The sequence below is a fragment of the Podarcis muralis genome, chromosome 13 (genome assembly GCF_964188315.1).
Source record: "Podarcis muralis chromosome 13, rPodMur119.hap1.1, whole genome shotgun sequence".
In the NCBI taxonomy this organism is placed as follows: domain Eukaryota; kingdom Metazoa; phylum Chordata; class Lepidosauria; order Squamata; family Lacertidae; genus Podarcis; species Podarcis muralis.
In genome coordinates, this window is record NC_135667.1 from 10,444,923 (window position 1) to 10,467,197 (window position 22,275).

Sequence of the window (22,275 nt, forward strand, 5' to 3'; positions counted from 1 at the left end):
AAGTTCTACCAGCAAATCCTGGCCCTGGTGTTTGCTGTTGATGAGATCAACGAGAATCCCAGGATGTTGCCCAATGTCTCTCTCGGCTTCCACATCTATGACAGCTATTATGATTCAAAGATGACCTACCAAAACACTCTGGACCTGCTCTTTAAATCACATCACTTTGTTCCCAACTACAGGTGTGGCATCCAGAAAAATGTCATAGGAGTCATTGGGGGACTTAGCTCTGATACCTCCTGGTGTATGGCAAACGTCTTAGGTCTTTTCAAGATTCCACAGGTAGAATATGGGTTTTGGAAAACAGAGTTTTCATGCTTTCCTTGCAGTATGAATCTACTGATTCATACATATGGAGTGGGGAAATGGACAAAGTAAAAGAGCCATAATAAGCATATCCAACAATGTTTGTAAGAAGGGCAATTTGTGTTTAATAAATGTAATAGGAGATTTCTGTATAGCTGCCAGGTTTGTAAAGGAGGCACCTAGACTGGTTCATATACATCAATCCTGAATGCACTGCTCTGGCTTCCTGTGAGCTACTGAATATATGACATTGACATTGGTTCATAAGCAAAAATTACCGTACTCAGAAGACATTAACTAAAAATGTTCCTCCCCTTAAAAATCAAGATAGTCCTTTCCCAAAGTATGATGTTAATCAACGTTGTTCACTTTCAGAGGCTAATTGAAAAGGCTGTTTTCTTGCTATTGTTCTGTCACCTCTCACCTGTCATTTCAGAGCGTTATATAGTGGTTTCAGTATTGTGCTATTCTGCTTCATTGTTGGATTGCATTTTTCTTCTTTTAATCTTTCCTGGAATGTTTAGCATGGTGTTTCTGTATCTTACTGATATTTTATACGATGTGATTTATTCTGCTCAGCAAATAATAACATACGCAGTCTAATAGAGATCTTCAGGATTGCCCAAGATATCTTCCTGAGAGAGTTCTTAGCAGATGCAGAAGCAACCTCTCTCTACAAACGCTATAAAGGTTACAAAGCAAAAGAGCATGATCAACAATTTCTATTGCTCCACCTCCACATTGGACTTTTGTTCAATGATCCACTTAGCTTTGATAAATGTTCCTCTCTAATTGGAGACAATCAATATGTACAAGAATGAAGCTGTGATGATGCCATAATAACAACAATAAATATCTACAGGAACCATTGAGCAAAATTATCTCTGTTTTCTATGTAAGTTGGGTTTGGTGCTGTCCCTAAACTTGGTAAACTTGGAATATCGATTGAATATATATTCTATATATGTGTGGGGCGTGTTTAAATAAATTGGAATATCATGAGTTCTCGTTTCCACCTGGAAACGTTTGGCTTTTGCTTTTTCCAGATTTCATATGGTTCATTTGAACCAGCCATAAATGATGGAACCAAGTTCCCTTCCTTTTACCGCATGGTCCCCAATGAAGACCTTCAGTATCAGGGAATTATCCAGTTATTTCTGCATTTCAGATGGAAATGGGTTGGACTCTTGACTCCAGCTAATGAAGCTGGGGAACAGTTCTTACAGACAATTGAGCAAATGTTTTTAAAGAATGGAATATGTTCAGCATTTACAGAAAGAGTTAAACCCAGTATACATTATAATGCTAACTTACTGGAAATGCTGGATGACTCAAGGATTTTGTTACCAACTTTCACAAACAGCAAAGCCAATGCAGTCCTTGTATACGGAGAAAGTAGATTTATTATATGGTTGTCAGTTACTTTAAAGGTAATGGAGTTAACTCAGCTGCTATTTCTTCGTAAGAAGTCCCGTGAAGGAAAAGTATGGATTACAACTGCCCAAATTGATTTCATATTACATAGCCTTCAAGAAAGTATTGATGTTAATATACGAATGCTCCATGGTGCTATATCCTTTGCAATTCACTTCAAGGAGATTCACAACTTTAAATACTTTCTTCAAAGTATACATCCTCATTTGACAGAGGCAGATGGTTTTATCCAAGATTTCTGGGAAGATGCATTCGGCTGTTCACTTTCAAATTCCACTTTCTCAACATTCTTTGATAAAATGTGTACTGGAGAGGAAATACTGGAGAACCTCCCGGCACCACTTTTTGAAATGAGCATGACTGGCCACAGCTACAGTGTTTATAATGCTGTCTATGCTTTGGCTCATGCCTTAAATAGCATGCACTTGGCTGGAACCATCCGTAACAGAAGAGGTGTTAAGGGAAAACTCTCTCCTCAATATGTAGATCCTTGGCAGGTATTGTTCCCTGTTACAAAGCATTCACTGCATTGGTCCATTTTGTGAGTAGGCATTTAATCATCAGTAAAGAAATAAAAGAATAAAACTTAAGAAATTAAAAATAAATCTTAAGTAACTGTAGCTGTGCCAACCACCTCCTTCACACTGCAAACCCCTCCGTTTTCTCCCCATATCCCTCCCCAATTCTCTCTGTCTCTCTTACCTGTCCAGTTACCCAGTGGTGTAAGGTTGAGGGCCCCGGGCGCATAATTCTAAGGGAGCACAACCAGGACCCCAACCCCAGGCACTGGCTTTGGCAGGGATCCTCATATCAAAAAGAAAACAGAAGAGCAGCCCATCAGGGAGCTGCCACTACCTGGACACGTCCTGGAAGGCCCCATTCCCAACTCCTCATCTTTCCCTGTATGCCCACCACCAGGGGCTTCTGGGCCTGAAGCCTCACTTGTAGGCTAGCAACTGTGTGATCACTGTCTCTAGACCCTGCTTTTCTCCTTTCTCCTCTTCTGCCTCTGAGTCTGGATTTCAGTCTTCCACAGCCTCTTCCTGCTCCCTTAACTCTGTTGCCTCTTCTGTTTCTGACACCTTCTCCTCCCAGTCTGCTCCCTCTTCTCCCACTGACCACTCATTGTTTTCCCACCACCAATCCCCTGGCTCTGAGCCTTGAGGGTTGCCCAGCTGGAGCCTCCTACCCTTTCTTTACATCCAGCCAATCCCTAACACCAATGCTCAAGTCTACTCTATAAACAAAGGAAAGGTCCAGTCAGACGTTCTCATGTTGCCTTCCAATGTTTTGAGAGAATGAGCTCCCATCTCTTCTCTTACTTGACTTCTCAAATTCCTTCCCTTTCATGGGTTTTGACAAAGGTTGATCCCAAGCAAACAGATCTATAGGCTTAACTGTCCTTCACATATCTTTATGGAAGGCTCTTTACTGTTGAATTGAGACTGATTCATGATTTCCCACTCCTCCTGCATGTGCAACTGAAATATTGCTCTCCATTGTGAACTGAAGTGTTTAACTGCTAAAGGAAAAGGATTTGATTCCATCTAGGGGTGCTATCTTAATCAGAATGCTTTATAGATATTTTTATTCTCTTCCTCTTAGCTCCATTCATTTCTGCAGAAAATCTCATTCAACAACAGTGCTGGGGATGAAATTACATTAAATGAGTATGGAGAGTTAGCAGCTGGCTTGGATATTACCAACTTGGTCACTTTCCCAAATAATTCATATGTCAGGGTGAAAGTGGGAAGGTTGGATCCTCAGGCCCCTCCAGGGAAAGAGCTCACCATTAATGAAGACAGAATCAAATGGCACAGACGCTTCACTAAGGTATGGAAAATAAATGCACAGTCCCTGGAATTCCATAATTTGTGGTTATCTCCAATATGGGATGTAATAGCACATTATTAACTTTGATATTCACTATTGAAAATCTGGCTTAAAATAAGAAGATTTCAATCTGCATGAATATTACTTTGATGGAGAAATACTCTATTTGAAAGAGTGACTTTTCCTCTATGTTTGCACCTTCAGCTTCTGAGGCCCTGCCTGTTTGACTGTGTACATGATAAGATACTGCATGTGAGACTGAAATTCCCTTTATTTTTATTTTATGCCTATAAAGAATCTAGGAGAAAATGTTGTCCTATAAGAAATACTGTAAGATCTAACAGTAAATTAAAGAATGAGCCAAAATACCCCAAAAAATCAAGAGGCACAAAAGAAATCTCACACTAAGAAGGAAGAATGGCTATCAGAGAGTCCAGCATTGGCCAACATTCTTGTTTGTGGAATCCCTGAGGCAAATCTTCAGTTAGCGGCATTGGATTGAAGACTATGCCAGCTATATCATTGTTTGGAATGAGAATGAACATTATAATCTTCTTGAGTTTGTATGATGCTAATTTCAGGGTCCATACATCTAGGAGCAGCTGTAGCTGGTGAATAGGTCTAAGGTGGGTGCAAGCCCTTCTAGCCACAGAAGCAACTTTAGTGATGAGTTAGAATCAAGGAGTACTCCCAGACTTAAGAACTTCTGGCTTCAGAGAGTGTGCAACCTCTCCCAGAACAGGTCAGGAGTAGGAACCCCATACCCAAAGCATTTCCCTCCTATCAGGATTCAGCCCCCATACAATCCATCACTCTCTCCAGACAGCTGCCCAGTACCTTCACCACCTCCTCTCATTCCAATGGAATGGAGAGATAGAGCTGCAGATCATCAGCATACAGATGGCACTGTGTTCCAGATCCTAGGATATGATTCTGAAGAGTTTCATACAGGTGATAAATGGCAACAAAACACAGAATGGGTCTTAAAGGGACACCGAAGCCCAAAAGCCATGGAGTGGTTTCCTAGTACTAGTTTCTCAGAGTGACCCTGCAGGTAGGAACAGAACCTCTGTAATGGGGTGCCTTTAATTCCCATCTCCTTGAGTCACAACAAAGAACATATATGAAATCCTTTAAGAAAATGCAGTTAGGTTCTGAGGTGAAATTAGACTGAATTATGGCACAGCTGTAAGGGTGGATGATCTAGGTATGAATATTGCAGTTTTCTTGAGTTTGTATAATGCTTAGAGGAGCAGCTATTTACCCCACTGTATGTGACACCTGTGCTCCTATGGATTATACATTTCACACTATTAGTCCTTGTATTTACTGTTAAATCACCTGATATTGGATACTAGATAAATCCCCCCCCCCCAAAAAAAATTAACTTTTCCTACCTCTTTGGATAGGTGCCGCCCCCTTCTGTATGTAATGACATCTGCCATTCTGGATACAGGAAGACAAAGAAGGAGGGGAAGAAGTTTTGCTGTTATGATTGTGATCCATGTCCAGAAGGAATGATGTCAAATGAGAAAGGTGGACAATGTCATCTTAAGACAATACCAAACAATGCAATTCCATGGTTATTAATCTGCTGAAGGAGAGAAGGTTTAAATTAAATTGATGTGTTGATCTCATTGTTTATAGACAACATCAAAATATTTTTATCTTTAAAATATTTTGAAGAATTTTAAAAAATATATATTTTACCTTCACCTTCTATAAAATTAGCGTGGAATAGAATTGGTGATTTCTCCTCTAAGAGTTAGGTTGTTTGACAAGAGGGTGAATGTCTCATTAAACTTGCCTTTCTGGACTCCAAATATTTCAGCTGTAATTTATTACTTAATTTGCTATACAGTTTATGTGGTTCTTAGACCAAGCAGGGGGACTGTAAGAGCAGATGTCCTCCATGTAGAAAATTATGGGTTTGATTCATGAGATTTATTTTTGATACTTCTAGGTTAAAAGCATTTGGGCTTGAAGTTCTTAAACATTTTTAGGTGGAAACCATTGTGCTAGATGGATTATTGATGAGGAAATTCTTAAAAATAGTTTTGGATGCTTCAAACTGTCATGCATTGTATCTTTGTTTTCAGACATGGAAACATGTGTCAGTTGCCCAGCAGATCAGTATCCAAACAGCGGCCAGGATCTATGCATTCCTAAGATACCAAACTTCCTAGCCTTTGATGAAACCTTGGCCATTGTTTCAACATCCTCTGTGCTTCTCTTCTCTCTGATCACAGTTTTAGTGCTAGGCATCTTCATTAAGCATCGCAATACAGCCATAGTCAAAGCCAACAACCGAAGCCTCACCTATGGTCTCCTTATCGCCCTCCTCTTGTGTTTCCTCTCTTCTTTGTTGTTCATCGGAAAACCTAATATGGTGACCTGCCTTCTCCGACAAACTGCTTTTGGCATTGTCTTCTCTGTGGCCCTCTCCAGCACCTTAGCCAAAACCATATTGGTGGTTTTGGCATTCATGGCTACCAAACCAGGATCCAATATGAGGAAATGGGTAGGCAAAGAACTGGCTTATTCCATTGTCTTTTCCTGCTCCATTGTTCAAGTAGGAATCTGTGTCCTCTGGCTGGCAACCTCTCCCCCATTCCCAGATGTGGACATGCACTCAATGCCTGAAGAAATCATATTTCTTTGTAATGAAGGGTCAGTCTCCATGTTCTATTGTGTTTTGGGCTACATGGGCTTCCTGGCCATTATCAGCTTCACTGTGGCCTTCCTAGCCAGGAAGTTGCCTGACACTTTCAACGAAGCCAGGTTCATCACCTTCAGCATGCTGGTCTTCTGCAGTGTTTGGCTCTCCTTCATTCCAACCTACCTGAGCACCAGAGGAAAATACATGGTGGCTGTGGAGATCTTCTCCATCTTTGCTTCTGGTGCTGGGTTGCTGGCTTGCATTTTCACCCCTAAATGCTACATTATTGTGTTGAGGCCTGACCTGAACAACAGAGAGCAGCTAACAAAAAGAAAGGTATAAATGACAGTGGAATTTGTGGTTCTTTTGGGTCTGAGGCTGCATGGACTTGCTGGCTGGTATCACCTTCTGGGTCCATACTCCAGATATGTGTAGTGTTTGCTCCTTACCTTTTTCTTCTCCTGCATTCCCATGGGTGTCCCACATTTCTGCTCAAAGGGCTCTGTTTCTTTGTGCTATGCTCCACTCCTCCTTTCTTCCCACCCAGTGCAGCCCTGACCTCTGCTTGCCCTTCAGAGCCAGTGTGTCACATGGTACTGGGCCTTGGCTGCAGCCGCCTCTCATCCTTCTTGCCCACTCTCCAGCAGCTGCTACAATCTGCCCAAGGGAAGAGGATGGCAGTAGCGTCCATGGAGAGGCAATGGAATGCTCCCTCACAGCAGCTACAGCAGCTATTGTTCAGGACAAGCACCAACTCATTTTCCTCCCAAAGCTTCAGAGCAGCAGCCCTGGCAAAGGAAATAGATATATTCTAGGATCACATCAGAAGCCAGGATGGTTTTTTTTAAATTCTGGGACTGTCCCTGGAAAATCGGTACACTCAGAGGGTATGCGTATGGATGGAACAATATTCCTTCTCCCAATAAGTGCTCATAAGAACATCGTTGCAAAGGGAATAATTGGACACAGGGTGGTTGCATCATGGAATTGATTATTTTGTATAATTCCAAATCATCCATGTTTTAATGAGGGCCTCTTGAGTTTGCCATTAGCACCATTAACTCAAAACAACCCAGGTCTCACAGGCATAACTTCCCATCACTTGAGGAGTGCAATTTGACTAGAGAGCAGAGCGGAAAGGAGAAGTAGGAGATACACAGGGTATAAATATGGGGGGTGAGAATGAGAGGGCAGGTCTTTAGGAGAAAGTCAATTTCCTGGTATTTTCCTTGCAAAGCTAGAGTTGCCATTTCCTTCAGGTGGGTCCTTCCTTTGAACCTGACCAGCTATTTCAGAAGAATACGTTAGTTCTTGATAACAAGGTAAAGCTTATTGTTGACAAAGTCGTATCTTCCTTAAAGCTGGGAAAGAGCATTTGGGGAGTGATCAGAGGGTAAAAGAATAGGATTCAAATGCTAAAGTATTTCAAGTAGGAATGTTATACTGATGATGGATAAAATCATGCAGACTGCATTAAAAAAAACCTTTCTAGATTTATTCCCATTGTTGTCTGCACCGAGATCTTCAGCTGATGGGCCTTGTATGATGTATAAAGATTTGTGTGATGTATAAAGATCCACAGGTGAATAATGGTTTCAAGACATGTGAATTCCCATACCTTAGAGTAGTAGAGGTTAGGAAAATGTATTGATTTCAATCCAGAAACAGATTCTCTTCAGAGCAGCATGAAAACCAAGTGTATATAATCACTGTATTAAAGGGGTTGTTAGACTACAAGTGTCTTAAAATGACATTTCTCTATTTTTATCTCTAAACATTATCCTAAATAGTTCACTCTGGGAAACATCTCAGGATAAACTGGTCTGAGCTGACACATCCGGCCAAGAGATGCTGACTTGCTTGCCCTTCAATCTGTGACCATCAACGCCATATATTTTGTTCTCCCATGATGCGTACTGCCTGAATGGCGTGTGGAAACGTAACATCGGTCCTTGAACATTTTGAACTTCTAGGATTCCTGTACCCCAAAGACCTAAAGTCCATGTTGCTCTTCTTCTTCTTCTTCATGTACATATTGTGTCTTTCCGGAAATGGCTTGATCCTCTTAGTGGTAGGACTGGAACCCCACTTGCACAAGCCTATGTACTGGTTCCTCTGCCACCTGTCCATCATAGACATGATGGTCTCCTCAGTGGTAGTGCCCAAGTTGATTGTTTGGCTGATGGGAGGGAATGGGGCCATCTCCTTTGCAGGGTGTGTAGCCCAGCTCTTTTTCTTCCACTTCCTGGGCTGCACAGAATGCTTCCTGTACACTGTGATGGCCTTTGATCGCTTCCTGGCCATCTGCAAACCACTACACTACAGCACCATCATGAACCACCGTGTGTGCTTCTACCTTTCTGCTGGCACCGTGTTGGGAGGTGCTCTGCACTCTGCTCTAGAGACTTCCCTCACCTTCCATTTGCCATACGGACGGGGGAACCAGGTGAACTTCATTGTCTGCGACATCCCAGCTGTGCTGAAGCTGGCCTGCGTGGACACATCCCTCAATGAGATGGTGACTTTCATTGACGTGGGGTTGGTCGCCATGGCTTGCTTCCTCCTGATCCTGACATCTTACGTTTATATCATTTGTGCCATCCTGAGAATTCCCACTGCCAAGGGCAGACACCGTGCCTTTTCCACTTGCACAGCCCATATCACCTTGGTGATGATCTATTACGTGCCTGTTGTTTACAACTACCTGAGGCCAGCGTCTCAGGAATCCTTTGACGGCATCATTGCCATGTTTTATGCAGCAGTGACCCCCTTTTTAAACCCTCTCATATACACACTGAGGAACAATGAGATGAAAGTGGGTTTGAAGAAATTGTGCAGTACAAAATGGCAGGGTCCTCACAAGTCGGTTCAAGCGTGGTGCTGATAATGTCAAGGTTGCAGGTTCGATCCTCATAAGGGACAGTTGCATATTGCTGTGTTGCAGAGTATTGGACAAGATGAGGGTTTCCCAAGCTTGCATCTCCAGCTGTTTTTGAACTTGCAGACCCATGTCTAGGAAACCCTGAACTAGTTGATCCTTTCCAATTCTATGATGGTTTTTAAGTAGGAGTTTTGCTGAAACCTGGAGGAAACAAATATTTCATGCCTTTTGGTTTGCTTTGTGTGTGTGTTTTTTTAAAATATTTATTTATTTTTAAAGAACCATGCAGTCCAACTGTTGTGTAGATCTTGAGTGTTTATGAACATTTGATTTTCTGGTCATTGCAAGAGAAGACAGACACCATGGTGCACAACCTGAGCATCGAATACCCACCTCGCTCTATTGTAACCCTTTATGCCATTTACAATGTGTTGTGCACATGATAGGAAATAGCCATCCATGACCACAAAGTCTCCTTTGGTTATACCACACATCTCTTCCTCTATCTGTGCACATGGATTCAAAATCCAATTTAGGTAGTAATTGTGCAGGTGGTACCTACCTATGGTTGCTGGTTTTGTGTGTGCCCCATGTGGTCATCCAGTGAAATGCAGGGGGCAGTGAAGAACTTTCTGGACCGATACTGCCCACCCAGGCATCCCATTGGATCTTCTTTAACCAGTTCTTCTTCAGCTGTGATGTGTTTCTGTATTCTTGGTGGTTCTTTCATGTTGAAACCCTGGTTTCCCCTTCAGTCCTATCCAGCCCATGAGTTCTGGCCAATTACCTGTCTCGTAGCTCCTGGTTTCTCGCTGCTGTCTCACCCCAGACTTTTGCACATAACCAAGCCTCTATGCCAAAACAATTGTTTGCAAATGATTGTTCCCCAGTAGAGTTCCAAGCAACAATATCTTTTTAACTTTCAAATAAACAATAGTTTTAATAATACACACTGGACTCTGGTGAAACCACAGGGCATAAACATGTTCCCCAGATGTGCACATATCCCGAGAGAACAAGTAAGGAGGTTGCATGAAATTCAGAGAAGCTGCAACATTATAAAGACACAGGGGGGAGATGAAATGGTCTGTCATGGTGGGAAATGTTCAGTTGATTATCTTCTACAGCTATCCTGTAGCCAACCTGTATTCCCCAGACTGGTTTTTCTTTCTTTCTGCATCTCAGAAGAAACATATATGAATAAAAGAAAATCTAATTTGTGTGCTCAGGACTTGCCTGGCCACAACACAACTGAAAGCAGTTAAGGTGTTCCTACGCCCTCTGTTTAATCTCCTTCAGAAGATCACACAGTTACTACTCTGAAGAGGGGAGTTCGTTTCAGAATCTCCTCTGCACACTCAACTAGCTGACGTTTGACTGAAGGTACGTCTGAGGCAAATAGCTAGGTAAAATATCCATGAGTCTCCTGAACAGAAACTAACTGCAATGATATAATAACAACTAAGCTTCAGCAAGCTTTGGCTAATGATGTCTTGATAAGTGATCGAATTATCCTATGATCCATCAGACATTCTAGCCATTCCTCAGGTAATTTTACCAGTGATTTTATAGCACACCTATAATCTCATCAAAGAGGTCATTTGGCCAACGCCTATCAGGAAACTGGATTGAATAGCTCCCAAATGCATTTCTGGACGACGTTAAGGATTTAATAAGTAATAAAATAAAATAAGCTCAAAATAGTCTTTGGAGAATGAGATCATGGCAAAAACATCATGTGCATGAAATCCTGATATTAATGTAGTTTGGGATTATTTCTGAATATTGTGCACTGTTATTTCCCCCAGTTCGAATCCCCGCGGCGAGGTGCGCTCCCGTTGCTCAGTCCCAGCGCCTGCCAACCTAGCAGTTCGAAAGCACCCCCGGGTGCAAGTAGATAAATAGGGACCGCTTACTGGCGGGAAGGTAAACGGCGTTTCCGTGTGCAGCTCTGGCTCACCAGATGCAGCTTGTCACGCTGGCCACGTGACCCGGAAGTGTCTCCGGACAGCGCTGGCCCCCGGCCTCTTAAGTGAGATGGGCGCACAACCCTAGAGTCTGTCAAGACTGGCCCGTACGGGCAGGGGTACCTTTACCTTTACCTATGATCCCACCTACCACAAAGTATCTTACGAACAGCAGCAGATCTTGCAGCCTCAAATTTCAGCAGCGCCCTTTGCAACCCCAAAATTCAGAGCCCCCCCCCCATTTCTCACACTCCATTCTAAAGCATAGTTGCAACACCCCCTACAGCACCCTTGAAGCTCCGTGTCCCGTGCAACCAAGCCAGTCACACTCCCCTAAATCTGCCTCTCTTACCAATGGAGTGTGCAAATGAAACAGCACCAACAGAGTTCGTCCTCTCAGGGTTCCAATACCCACCAGAAATGAAGGTCATGTATTGGTTAGGGTGTTGGACTAACACTTGGGAAACCAGGTTCAAGTTCCCAGTCAGCTATGAAGCTCACTGGGTGACCTTGGCTCAGTCACCATCTCTCAGCCTAAGCAACCTCACAGGGTTGTTGAGAGGATAAAAGGGGGAGAAGAAGAGAATGTACTTCAGCTTGAACTCCTTGGTTGAAAGGTAGGATTGAAAAGCAAAAATAATTAAATGGTATATTAAAAAAAACTATGTGGCTGTACTTTGAAGAAGCCCACTTGCATTCCCTTCTGAATTTCTCAGGATGTCTGCCATGTTCTAGGGTGTTTTGTAGTTGAAATAACTTTTGCTTTTCTGCACAATTCCTTACCTGCCCCTAAGAAAGAAGTTTGGTCCTCCTGAAATATGTTTTAATTTAATATACATGTGTATAATTTTACTTACCTTGATTGTATAAGCATCCCCCTGGTGACTATCCACATTCTTGGGTTGAAAAACTATTTTATTTTATTTTATTTTAAAAGATTTTGCTTTTCTGTTACATTAATACTAACAAATAAAAAATAAATTGATATTTTTAGTAAATATTTTGAGTCACACTTCTTCAGTAAAAAAATAAAGATTCGTTCATCATAAATCATAGTTCTCAGGATTAGACATATTTGCATTGATGCCAATGTTTTATTCGTAGTGTATTGCTGAAGTGCACCATGTAATCTTTTCAGATACTAATTTTCTCTAATAAACTGTTTTGAAAAAGATATAAAGGGTTAAAATAAAGCATGGACTGGAAATGGGGTAGATAAAACACGAACATAAGAACATGTGGCTAACATCTCAAAATCCAACTTTGTCCGATTTACTCCAAAATTGGGCCAAAGTTTTACAGCATTTTGCAGCTATTCAGTTTTGGGGGCTCTGCAAAACATGAAGTTTGCGCTGCAAATTCTGCAAAACAATTGCAAAACTTTGGCCCAGATTAGGAGTAAATTGAACAAGGTTGGATTTCAAGCACTGTTAATAAGGTACCCGAGTTTGATGTATCATTTACTCTGTTCTTTGGGAGGTTTGGAGGAAATTCCAAATTTGGGGGTTCATAATTAACACAGCTTGTGCTCAGGCTTCTGGTGAAATATATTTGAGTAATGTACTGCCTGGATTGGCCACAGCTAGCATAAATATCAAAATCCTGGCCATGTGCATTTGCCTGATCAATGGGACAGTTCTTCTGCTTGCTGAACATCAGGTGCTAGGTCAAGTCATTAAACTCAGGAACTTAGGATTAGGGGACATAGTGGGAAGGGAGGTAAAGAGTGGTTACACACACACACACACACACACACACACACACACACACACACATGCCCCATCACACCTTACATATACCAACCACATAATGTATCCACCATCACCACTTATGCTGCCTAGTAAGTCACATAACTAAACACAAGGTTCCATTATGGAGTGATTCCCATGGTTCCCACAAATGAATCAACATTTTAATGAGGCCCTCTGGAGTTTCAGCTGTTATTAACTCAAGAGCACCCCAATGGCCAGGGCTTGGTAACCTAAGAGACACAAAATAAGAAGAGAGCAGAGAGGGAACAAAAAGAAGATTATAAAGATGGGTGACCAGAACAAGAGGGGTAGATGCATAATACAAGAGCATATTAGGACTCTCTTGCCATTTATATCATGTGGCAATAAAAGACTGGCACATTAAAGGAGTTGTTAGACATAACTGAAATTTGCATCCACCCACTGATGGAAGATCTAGGTGAAAACCAGCCTGAGCTGACACATCCCACCAAGAGATGCTGACTTTGGTTTTCCTTCCATTTGTGACCATTATCACCATCCGTTCTGTTCTGCTAAGATGAGTGCTGCCTAAATGGATTGTGGAAATGTAACATCAGTGTTTGAACATTTTGAACTTGTGGGATTCATATATCCCAAAGAGCTAAAGTTCCCGTTGCTCACCTTCTTTTCCATTATGTATATATTATCTCTTTCTGGAAATGGCTTGATCCTTCTAGTGGTAGCCCTGGAACCTCATTTGCACAAGCCTATGTACTGGTTCCTCTGCCATCTGTCTGTGTTGGATATGATGATCTGCTCAGTGGTGGTGCCCAAGATGATTTTTTGGCTGATAGAGGGCAATGGGGTCATCTCCGTCACAGGTTGTGTGTCCCAGCTCTTCCTCTTTCACTTCCTGGGCTGCACAGAATGCTTCTTGTACACCGTGATGGCCTTTGATCGCTTCCTGGCCATCTGCAAACCACTCCACTACGGCACCATCATGAACCATCAGATTTGCTTCAACTTCTCTATTGGCATCTGGTTTGGAGGCTGCCTGCACTCTGTGGTACATACCTACCTCACCTTCCATTTGCCATATGGACGGGGGAACCAGGTGAACTACACCTTCTGTGACATCCCAGCTGTGCTGAAGCTGGCCTGTGGAGACACATCCTTCCATGAGCTGGTGACTTTTGTTGACATTGGGATTGTGTCTTTGGTTTCCTTCCTCCTGATCCTCACATCCTACATGTATATCATTTGTGCCATCCTGAGGATTCCCACTGCCACAGGGAGACAACGTGCCTTCTCCACCTGCACAGCCCATATCACTTTGGTGGTGATATTCTATGTCCCTGTGGTTTACAACTACCTGCGTCCACCATCTCAGGAGTCCCTTGATGGGACCATTGCTGTGTTCTACACAGCGGTGACACCATTCTTAAACCCTCTCATATACACTCTGAGGAACAATGAGATGAAAGTTGGTGTGAAGAAATTGTGCAGTAGGAAACCACAGCACTCCCTTAACCATGTGAGATCATCTTCCTGAAAACATTATATATTGAGAAATCCTTGCAGTCCAACTGTTAAGTAGATATGGGTATTTTAGGAATAGCTAGAGACAACAAATAATCTGAACATGGAACATTTCCCTGATCTCTACTCTCTCCTTTTACCTGTTGTAAATAGAAATCTCAAACCTAAAAATATTCTTTGTCTAAACTATTCATCTGTTGGCTTTTTGTATTGTGAGAAGATGGAACTGGGGGAAATCTAATAGGATCTAAGCAACTTCTGGTTCAGGATGAATCATCCCTAAGTGATTAGGATGAAAATATTTCTGACTGGTCCAAAGGTGGCTAGATAGAACTAAGCAATCAAAGTGCAATAGCACATAATAGCCCTGAGATCTATGGATGATGGGCAGTATATAAATTTAATTTTGTTGTTGTTGTTGTTGTTAACAACAACAACAACAGCTATTGAAAGAGACCAATGAAATTTGAAGGGGAAACATACATGCCAGAGCCATTAAGAGAGAGAGAGAGAGAATCTGTTGGTCTTTATAAGTTAATGTTAAAAGCTTTTGAGCCAAAATGTGTCAGCTGGAGTGCCTGGTTGTCAATGAGAGCATAGATGCAGTGGAACTAATGGAAACCTGCTACAGTGGAGTAAACCACTGGGACCTGGTTATTTTCAAATACTAACTGTGAAGCAGGGGTAACCAATGGGGCATTCGCCATAAGTTGTTGGACTTCAATTCCCACTCCATTGTCTTTTGAGACAACAACTCAAAACCACCACAACAGAAAATGTCGTGATAGGCACCATCATAGAGTGAATTTAAGGTTGTTCGTGGCTACTAGCCATGATGGTTTCATTGCCTCCAGTATCACAGGCAGAATGCCTTTGAAAGCAAGTCACTAGGGAATCACAGCTGGAGAGGCTGATGCTGTTTCTCAGCTGGTAACCGGAGGATTCAATTGTACAAGATGCAGGGTGCTCCTTCCTAAGTATCTTCTGCCCTTGAAGTGAAAGGAATCACAGCATCTATTTCTTCCCCAGCATATTTCATGATTGAATGCTTCATTTTAATGGCACTTGACTTCCTTTTAGTCTCCTCAAATGAATTGCCCTAGAGTGTTGCCATGTTGAAATCTTTGTGTCAATCATTCCAATATACCACTCCTGGATCCAACCACAGTGACATCCATGTCCCACAGATTTCAGTGGAATATGTTTAACTCTCTCATGTTGAAACTAATTGGGTTGAAAAGTTTGATTGATTGGGCCCAGTCTGGAGAGTCACTAACATATGCATGTAAATGTATATTTATATTTATATTTACTTATTTGGGGAATATCTAACTTGCTCTCTATTCAAGAGACTCATAAAGAGATGAGAGAAAATAGAAATCAAGTGCAATTTCAGAACATTGTACAAAGTACGGCCAAATATCAAACAATAGAATATCCAAACCTTGTATAAAATGCATATCAAACACAATACAAATAAAACCTTGAATCAATATATAATATTAAAATCAAATACAGTGGTGCCCCGCAAGACGAATGCCTCGCAAGATGAAAAACCCGCTAGACGAAAGGGTTTTCCGTTTTTGAGTTGCTTCGCAATACGATTTTCCCTATGGGCTTGCTTCACAAGACGAAAACGTCTTGCGAGTCTTGCGATTTTTTTCGCTCCCCCCCCCTTTTTCTAAGCCGCTAAGCCGCTAATAGCCTTTTAGCCGCTAAGCCGCTAAGCCTTTAATAGCCGCTAAGCCGCTAAACCGCTAATAGCACTAATCCGCTAAGCCGCTAATAGGGTTGCTTCGCAAGACAAAAAAACCGCTAGACGAAGAGACTCACGGGACGGATTATTTTCATCTTGCGAGGCACCACTGTACAGCATAAAGGAATCTTAAATCAATATACAAAGTGTATAGAAAATAAATAAAAATGGGATACCAAACAGAACTCAAAGATGACGACAACCACCTCAAAACAGTATACAGAATAAAAATCAAATACAATACAAAATATCACTAACCAAATTTTTAAAAGTGGTAAATCAGTAAGAGAGAGAGGGAGATTTTCCTATACTATAGAGAAAAATGCAAGGCTATCATCACGTTTTAGTTTATGTGGCTGCCTATGCCAACCAAATGACAACAGGGTGGCAGCCACCCAGGTGAGCCATTTAATGGAGGAAAGTAGGGGCTAAGTACCCCTCCCCACTGTGAAACATGGCTACAGCAAGGATTAATAGAGAGGAGAAGCATTTCACGAGTCACTCTGTGCAGTGCCTCTCCCAATTATATTAAACATGGCTGCAGAAACATCTAATGGAGGGAGCAGCTGCTTCAAAAAACCATTCTATGAAGCCCCTCCCTATTTCTTTTTCTTTCTTATTTTTGTAAGAGTGGGTGCTGTGGCAAGCTGTTAGGGGAGCTGTTTTGGGGTGAGCTGTGAGAAGAGGGGGAGGCATTTGGGGTGAGCTTGGAGAAGATAGGTGATGGGGCAGATGTGTTGTAGAGGGAGGAGGTTCGGTCAGCTCTAAAGGGACAAGGGGTTGGTGAGATGGTGGGAAGCAGGATGGCAAAACGGTTGGAGGGTAGGTGAGCAAAGCAAGCAAGGCCAGCGGCCCCTAGTGAGTGAGGACATTAAGTGCCAGTCAACAAAGAAGAGTGGGGTCCCTCCTCCAGCTGTGTGCTAGTGGGCAGAGACCAAAAAAGGGTTTAGGGTTTCAGTCTGCCTGATGTGGGTGGGAGAGGAAATCCCTTACAGTCTTTTAGTGGAGACAAGGAAGAGGAAGGGGGCAAAGAGCATCCTGCAGGCTGACTGAGACAGGCTGAAACAAGGAGACCGAGAGCAGGGCTGGTTTGTCTGTTCTGAGACCAATGGGAGAAGCAAGAAACCCTCTTACAATGTGAATGCTCCACACTCTCTCCATCTAGACTCAGGTTGTTTATAAGTGTAAATAAACCAAATATCACAAAGACACTACAGTCTCCACTGTGCCTCATTGCCCAATCGGAAACACAGATTCTGGGTCAAGCACACCTGGAACCACTGGAACCTCGCACTGCTCATGGAGATTGGGGTGGTGTGTCACAATATATATGCCCAGTATAATGACAATGCAATGCTATACTAGGGCCGACTGTGAGCCAATTCAAAGAGGACACAGGAATGGAAGGGAGAAGGGGAAGAGAGGAAAGGCCCAGCAATAGAGGGAAGAACAGCAGAGATGGTTGCCTAAGGATCCTTCAGATTTGAAGCCATCCCTGTCTTTGACAGGTACTTATCATAAACTGGTACTTAGTTATAAGTTATTTAATTTTGATTAATTCAATCACTGCTGAGGGAAGGGGTTCATTTTATGCCCTAATCATCTCTGCTTTGGTCAACAAGGTTGGAAAACAAATGGGAATGGAACAGTACTGTGGGCTGAACTATGTATTTTGCTGCTGAAGTTGACAATGTTTACTGTGGATTAAATGATGTAGTTCTCCACTGCTCTTGGCAGCACTTGCCATGGCAGCTGGAGCTACAGTGGAGTGTTCAGATGGCTGCCTTGTTACCTCCACTTTCCGCTGAGCAATAATGTGGAAAGTCAAAGTCAAGAAAAAGTTTAAAGACTATTTGCAAAAATATTGTAAATTGTATGAATGTTAAGAGGATGCAGGATAGAAAACAATTTGGCATTAGTAAACTAAGCGGAAAGATATATGAAAATAAGCTAACTTTAAGAATAAGGTTGAAATTATGAATTAGCAGATGAAACTCAAATATCTAAATATTTGAAAACAAAGTTCAAAATTTGGAGATAAATTTTTTTGGAAAGTATATAATAAGATTTGAAAGAAGGTGAAGTACTACTGAATATAAATTTTATAAACGGGAACGCAGGAAAAGGAGATGTGAGGAAGTCCAAAAGGAAGGTTTATGGAAGATTGGTTCAATGAAAAGTAATAATGTTGTATTGTATCTGGTTTGTGTGTGGCTATTATTCTGTTTTTTCTTTTCTTTTCTCTTTTTTTCCTTATCTAAGTTGGTGATGGTGTTTTATATGTTTGGTATGGTATTGTTAAAACCTTTAATAAAAATTTAAAAAAATAATAATAATAATGTGGAAAGTCAAATATGGATGGGTCAACAACCTTCCCTCCCAAGAAGTGTTCAAATGAATATAATTGTGATGTGCATAAATATTCAAAGGTTGCATCATGGAATGCTTCCTTGACGTTCCCCCAAAGGAAGTAACACTTTAATAAGGACTTCTGGGGTTTCAGCTCCTATCATCATTAACTCAAGATCATGCCATGCCACACAAGCTTATGTCCCACAACATCCAAAATGAGACGGCAGTGTGGGGATAAGGAAAAGAAAGCAATGCAGGTAGGGGATAAATATGAGTACCTGAGGACAGGTGTTCAGGAGGAAGCCAATTGCCTAGGCTCCTCTTCCCATTTATATCAGGTGGGTGCTTGCTTTGAACCCAGACAACTATATCAGAAGAATATGCCCAATATTTTTGATAACTCATTGCCAACAAAGCTATCTCTTACCCAAAAGCTGATGAAGGGAATTTGAAGGAACCTTTATTTTAAGGAGGAGGGGGATGAGTAGGATGGGAAATCTTGTATGCCAACTGGGTACTAATGACTGATAAAATAATACAGGCTGTATTTTGTTACAAGCTTTCTAGAGTCATGCACATGATGGTTATCACCAAAGATCTTCAGCTAACTGACCTTCTTTCCACTCCACTGAAACCCACATATCTGTTTTTCTATATGTTAGGTGAGATCTGGATAGACTGAGTTGTTTCATTTGTAGGAGTAAGAAGAGTAAAAGGCAGCACTTCTCTTGAAGATCCTCTGCTCTGTTCAATATATCAGCCATCAGCTGCTGCTCCAGAGGAAGGGGGATAAAATGATGTAATGAACAGTGATGGGTAAACTATCATCACAGGAGCATTCCAGCTAACAACAGCCCATTCACAGCCTATGTTTCAAAATCAGGATGTTTCTGCTAATTTTGCTCTCAAGGACAAAATGAAAAAAAAATGTGTTGGGGGTCTGCTAAATAGCTGTCTCCTCCCTATATACCAGAGGTTTTATCCAATGTTAGTCATGTTCAAAGCAGATATATTGAAAATAATGTAAATGAATTTCAAGAGGTATAGTATGAGTAGAACTTGATTGGGTACATCCCTGTGTGTCTGAAATAATAATGTCTTACTGAGCATTTTGGTTCTTTCGGTTTCTGTTCAAGGACTACTGGAGTGGAGGGAAAGGGTGTTATAGGGAGCTAGGATAGTGGCGTCTGAAGCAGAAGCAGGCAGAAGTTAGCTCTCTGGGTGATTGGCAGTAGATTGGCAAAGGTTTCAGAATAATAAGTATTGCCTGAATGGAGTGTGGAAATGTAACATCAGTGCTTGAACATTTTGAACTTATGGGGTTTGCATATCCCAAAGAGCTAAAGATCCTGTTGCTCACCTTCTTCTTCCTCATGTATATATTGTCTCTTTTTGGAAACGGCTTGATCCTCTTGGTGGTTGCACTGGAACCTAGTTTGCACAAGCCTATGTACTGGTTCCTCTGCCATCTGTCCATCATAGATATGATGATCTGCTCAGTGGTGGTACCCAAGATGATTTCCTGGATGCTCAAGGGCAATGGGGACATTTCCTTTACAGAATGTGCAACCCAGCTCTTCTTCTTCCACACCCTGGGCTGTTCAGAGTGCTTGCTGTACACTGTGATGGCCTTTGATCGCTTCCTGGCCATCTGCAAGCCACTCCACTACAGCACCATCATGAACCATCGTCTGGGCACCTGTCTTTCTGTTGGTGCCTGGTTTGGAGGCTGCCTGCACTCTGTGGTAGAGACCTACCTCACCTTCCGTTTGCCATATGGACGAGGAAGTCAGGTGAACTACATCTTCTGTGACATCCCAGCTGTTCTGAAGCTGGCCTGTACTGACACATCCATCAATGAGATGGTGATTTCGGTTGACGTTGAAGTAGTGGCTGTTACCTGCTCCCTCCTGATCCTGACCTCCTATGTGTATATTATTTCTGCCATCCTGAGGATTCCCACTGCCACAGGGAGACAACGTGCCTTCTCCACCTGTACAGCCCATATCACCTTGGTGGTTATCTATTATGTCCCTGTGGTTTACAACTACCTGCGTCCACCATCTCAGGACTCCCTTGATGGTATTGTTGCTGTGTTCTACACAGCATTGACCCCTCTCTTAAACCCTCTCATATACACTCTGAGGAACAATGAGATGAAAGTTGGCGTAAAGAAATTGTGCAGTAGAAAACACAGTGCTCACTTAACTAACTGAGTTCTTGTTATTGCAATTAGTTTTATTGAAAATCAGAGAAAATAAACGAGCTTTTCTAAAACCTACTCTTGTGTTCCAACGGTTAAGAACATCTCCACTGTTTGCAAGCAGCTCTTGAGCATGGGATACTCACCTGAGCTCTACTGTCTTTTTTTCTGTCATTTGCAACCTGGTGCCTGCAAGATGAAGAGTAATGATCTGTAACCACAAATTCTCATTTGTTTGCACCACTCATCTGTTTCCATGCATGCATTTAAAGCTCAATTTATACAGTCCTTCTCCAGGCGACTGCTGCTTATCCATGGCTGCCTTCCAGACTGCAACATAAATGTCTGAGGCTGCAGATCTAAACTCATTTACTACAGAGTACAGATGGGGAAGAATTTCTATTCACTTTGCATTTGAAGGCAAACTGAAGTTGTGCTTTCCTATAGAATAAACAGCAGTGTTAGGGGAGTGGTAGTACCTCTGGTGGGGGACATGTCATGCTCCTTCAAGGTAGTTTCTCCACTTTTGGCCCCCGCTCTGCACTCAGCTTTCACCTGTGGTTCCTAGAAGCTGTCAGAGTCCACACCCCAGGAAACGGCTTCAACTGGTTGGCTAAACCAGGTGAGGGGAGCCAATGGGTCTCAAACCCTCATTGAGTTGTGATTCTTGTTAAGAACTCTCTGGGGAAACAATTATTTGCAAACAATGTTGTTTGTGGAAAGGCTGAGTTTTGGGCAGGGGTTTGGCAGGCCTCAGCAGCCAGAAACCAGGAGCTATGAGACGGGCTATTGGCCACAACTGAAAACCCAGCAGGACTGAAGGAGAGACACATCAGAGCTGAAGAAGAACAGGTTCAAGATGATCCAATGAGCAGCCAGTCCAGAAAGTTATTTGCTGCCCCCTGCAGCTCATTGGTTGAATACATGGAGTAGACATATATACAGTGGTGCCCCGCAAGACGAATGCCTTGCAAGACGAAAAACTCGCTAGACGAAAGGGTTTTTCCGTTTTTTGAGTCGTTCCGCAAGACGAATTTCCCTATGGGCTTGCTTCGCAAGACGAAATGTCTTGCGAGTTCTTGCGAGTTTGTTTCCTTTTTCTTAAAGCCGCTAAGCCGTTAATAGCCACTAAGCCGCTAATAGCCGCTAAGCCGCTAAGCCGCTAATAGCCGTGCTTCGCAAGACGAAAAAACCGCAAGACAAAGAGACTCGCGGAACGGATTAATTTCGTCTTGCGAGGCACCACTGTATCTTGTTGATTTCAACAGGAACTGAGTGCCACTCATTTAATCTAAGCAGGACTGAGTGGAATTGTGTCTGCTAGAATTTATTTCTGCAACACTTTTCAGCCAATCCCCACACCTACCCCCACCTTCATATAATCCATAGTTCTCCGGAAAGGTGGGCTGAAGGAGTTGTTGTTGTTGTTAGTCTAACCTGTCACGCAAGAAAAATAAGCCTTGCTGGATCAGAACAAAGACTTAGCTAAGTTCAGCATCCTATTCTTACAGTAGCCAATCAGATGCCTGAAACTCCAGGGAGCAGCTGCCAGTCAGTGTTGACAATACTTAGCCAGATAGGCCAATGGTCTGACACAGTATATGGCAGCTCTCTGTATTCCTGCAGATCATGG

At 42.3% G+C, this 22,275-nt stretch overlaps 4 protein-coding genes across 4 annotated transcripts; all 4 read left to right on the forward strand.

Moving 5' to 3' along the window:
* Positions 1 to 1,415: 1,415 nt before the first annotated feature.
* Positions 1,416 to 6,574, forward strand: LOC144325272 (vomeronasal type-2 receptor 26-like). Its single transcript, XM_077918011.1, has 4 exons — positions 1,416 to 2,237; positions 3,346 to 3,573; positions 4,983 to 5,109; positions 5,673 to 6,574. Exons 1-4 carry the CDS (start codon positions 1,416 to 1,418, stop codon positions 6,572 to 6,574), a joined length of 2,079 nt encoding a protein of 692 aa, XP_077774137.1.
* A 1,582-nt stretch (positions 6,575 to 8,156) lies between these two features.
* Positions 8,157 to 9,116, forward strand: LOC114583456 (olfactory receptor 10G6-like). Its single transcript, XM_028704774.2, has one exon. The coding sequence runs from the start codon at positions 8,157 to 8,159 to the stop codon at positions 9,114 to 9,116; it is 960 nt and encodes a 319-aa protein (XP_028560607.2).
* A 2,318-nt stretch (positions 9,117 to 11,434) lies between these two features.
* Positions 11,435 to 14,344, forward strand: LOC114583455 (olfactory receptor 10G6-like). Its single transcript, XM_077918012.1, has 2 exons — positions 11,435 to 11,517; positions 13,390 to 14,344. Exons 1-2 carry the CDS (start codon positions 11,435 to 11,437, stop codon positions 14,342 to 14,344), a joined length of 1,038 nt encoding a protein of 345 aa, XP_077774138.1.
* Positions 14,345 to 19,710: 5,366 nt separating this feature from the next.
* Positions 19,711 to 20,655, forward strand: LOC114583454 (olfactory receptor 10G6-like). The gene has a single exon (XM_028704773.2). It carries the CDS (start codon positions 19,711 to 19,713, stop codon positions 20,653 to 20,655), a length of 945 nt encoding a protein of 314 aa, XP_028560606.2.
* The last annotated feature ends 1,620 nt before the right edge of the window (positions 20,656 to 22,275 follow it).

Bases quoted from the DNA above. Each gene is read 5' to 3' on its own strand.
- LOC144325272 (XM_077918011.1), top strand. From the start codon at position 1,416: ATGGTCCCCAATGAAGACCTTCAGTATCAGGGAATTATCCAGTTATTT. The intron at 3,574-4,982 runs GTATGGAAAATA...CTCTTTGGATAG, and splicing joins GGCACAGACGCTTCACTAAG to GTGCCGCCCCCTTCTGTATG. The intron at 5,110-5,672 runs GTGGACAATGTC...CTTTGTTTTCAG, and splicing joins AATGATGTCAAATGAGAAAG to ACATGGAAACATGTGTCAGT.
- LOC114583456 (XM_028704774.2), top strand. From the start codon at position 8,157: ATGGCGTGTGGAAACGTAACATCGGTCCTTGAACATTTTGAACTTCTA.
- LOC114583455 (XM_077918012.1), top strand. From the start codon at position 11,435: ATGGAGTGTGCAAATGAAACAGCACCAACAGAGTTCGTCCTCTCAGGG. The intron at 11,518-13,389 runs GTTAGGGTGTTG...TGCCTAAATGGA, and splicing joins GAAATGAAGGTCATGTATTG to TTGTGGAAATGTAACATCAG.
- LOC114583454 (XM_028704773.2), top strand. From the start codon at position 19,711: ATGGAGTGTGGAAATGTAACATCAGTGCTTGAACATTTTGAACTTATG.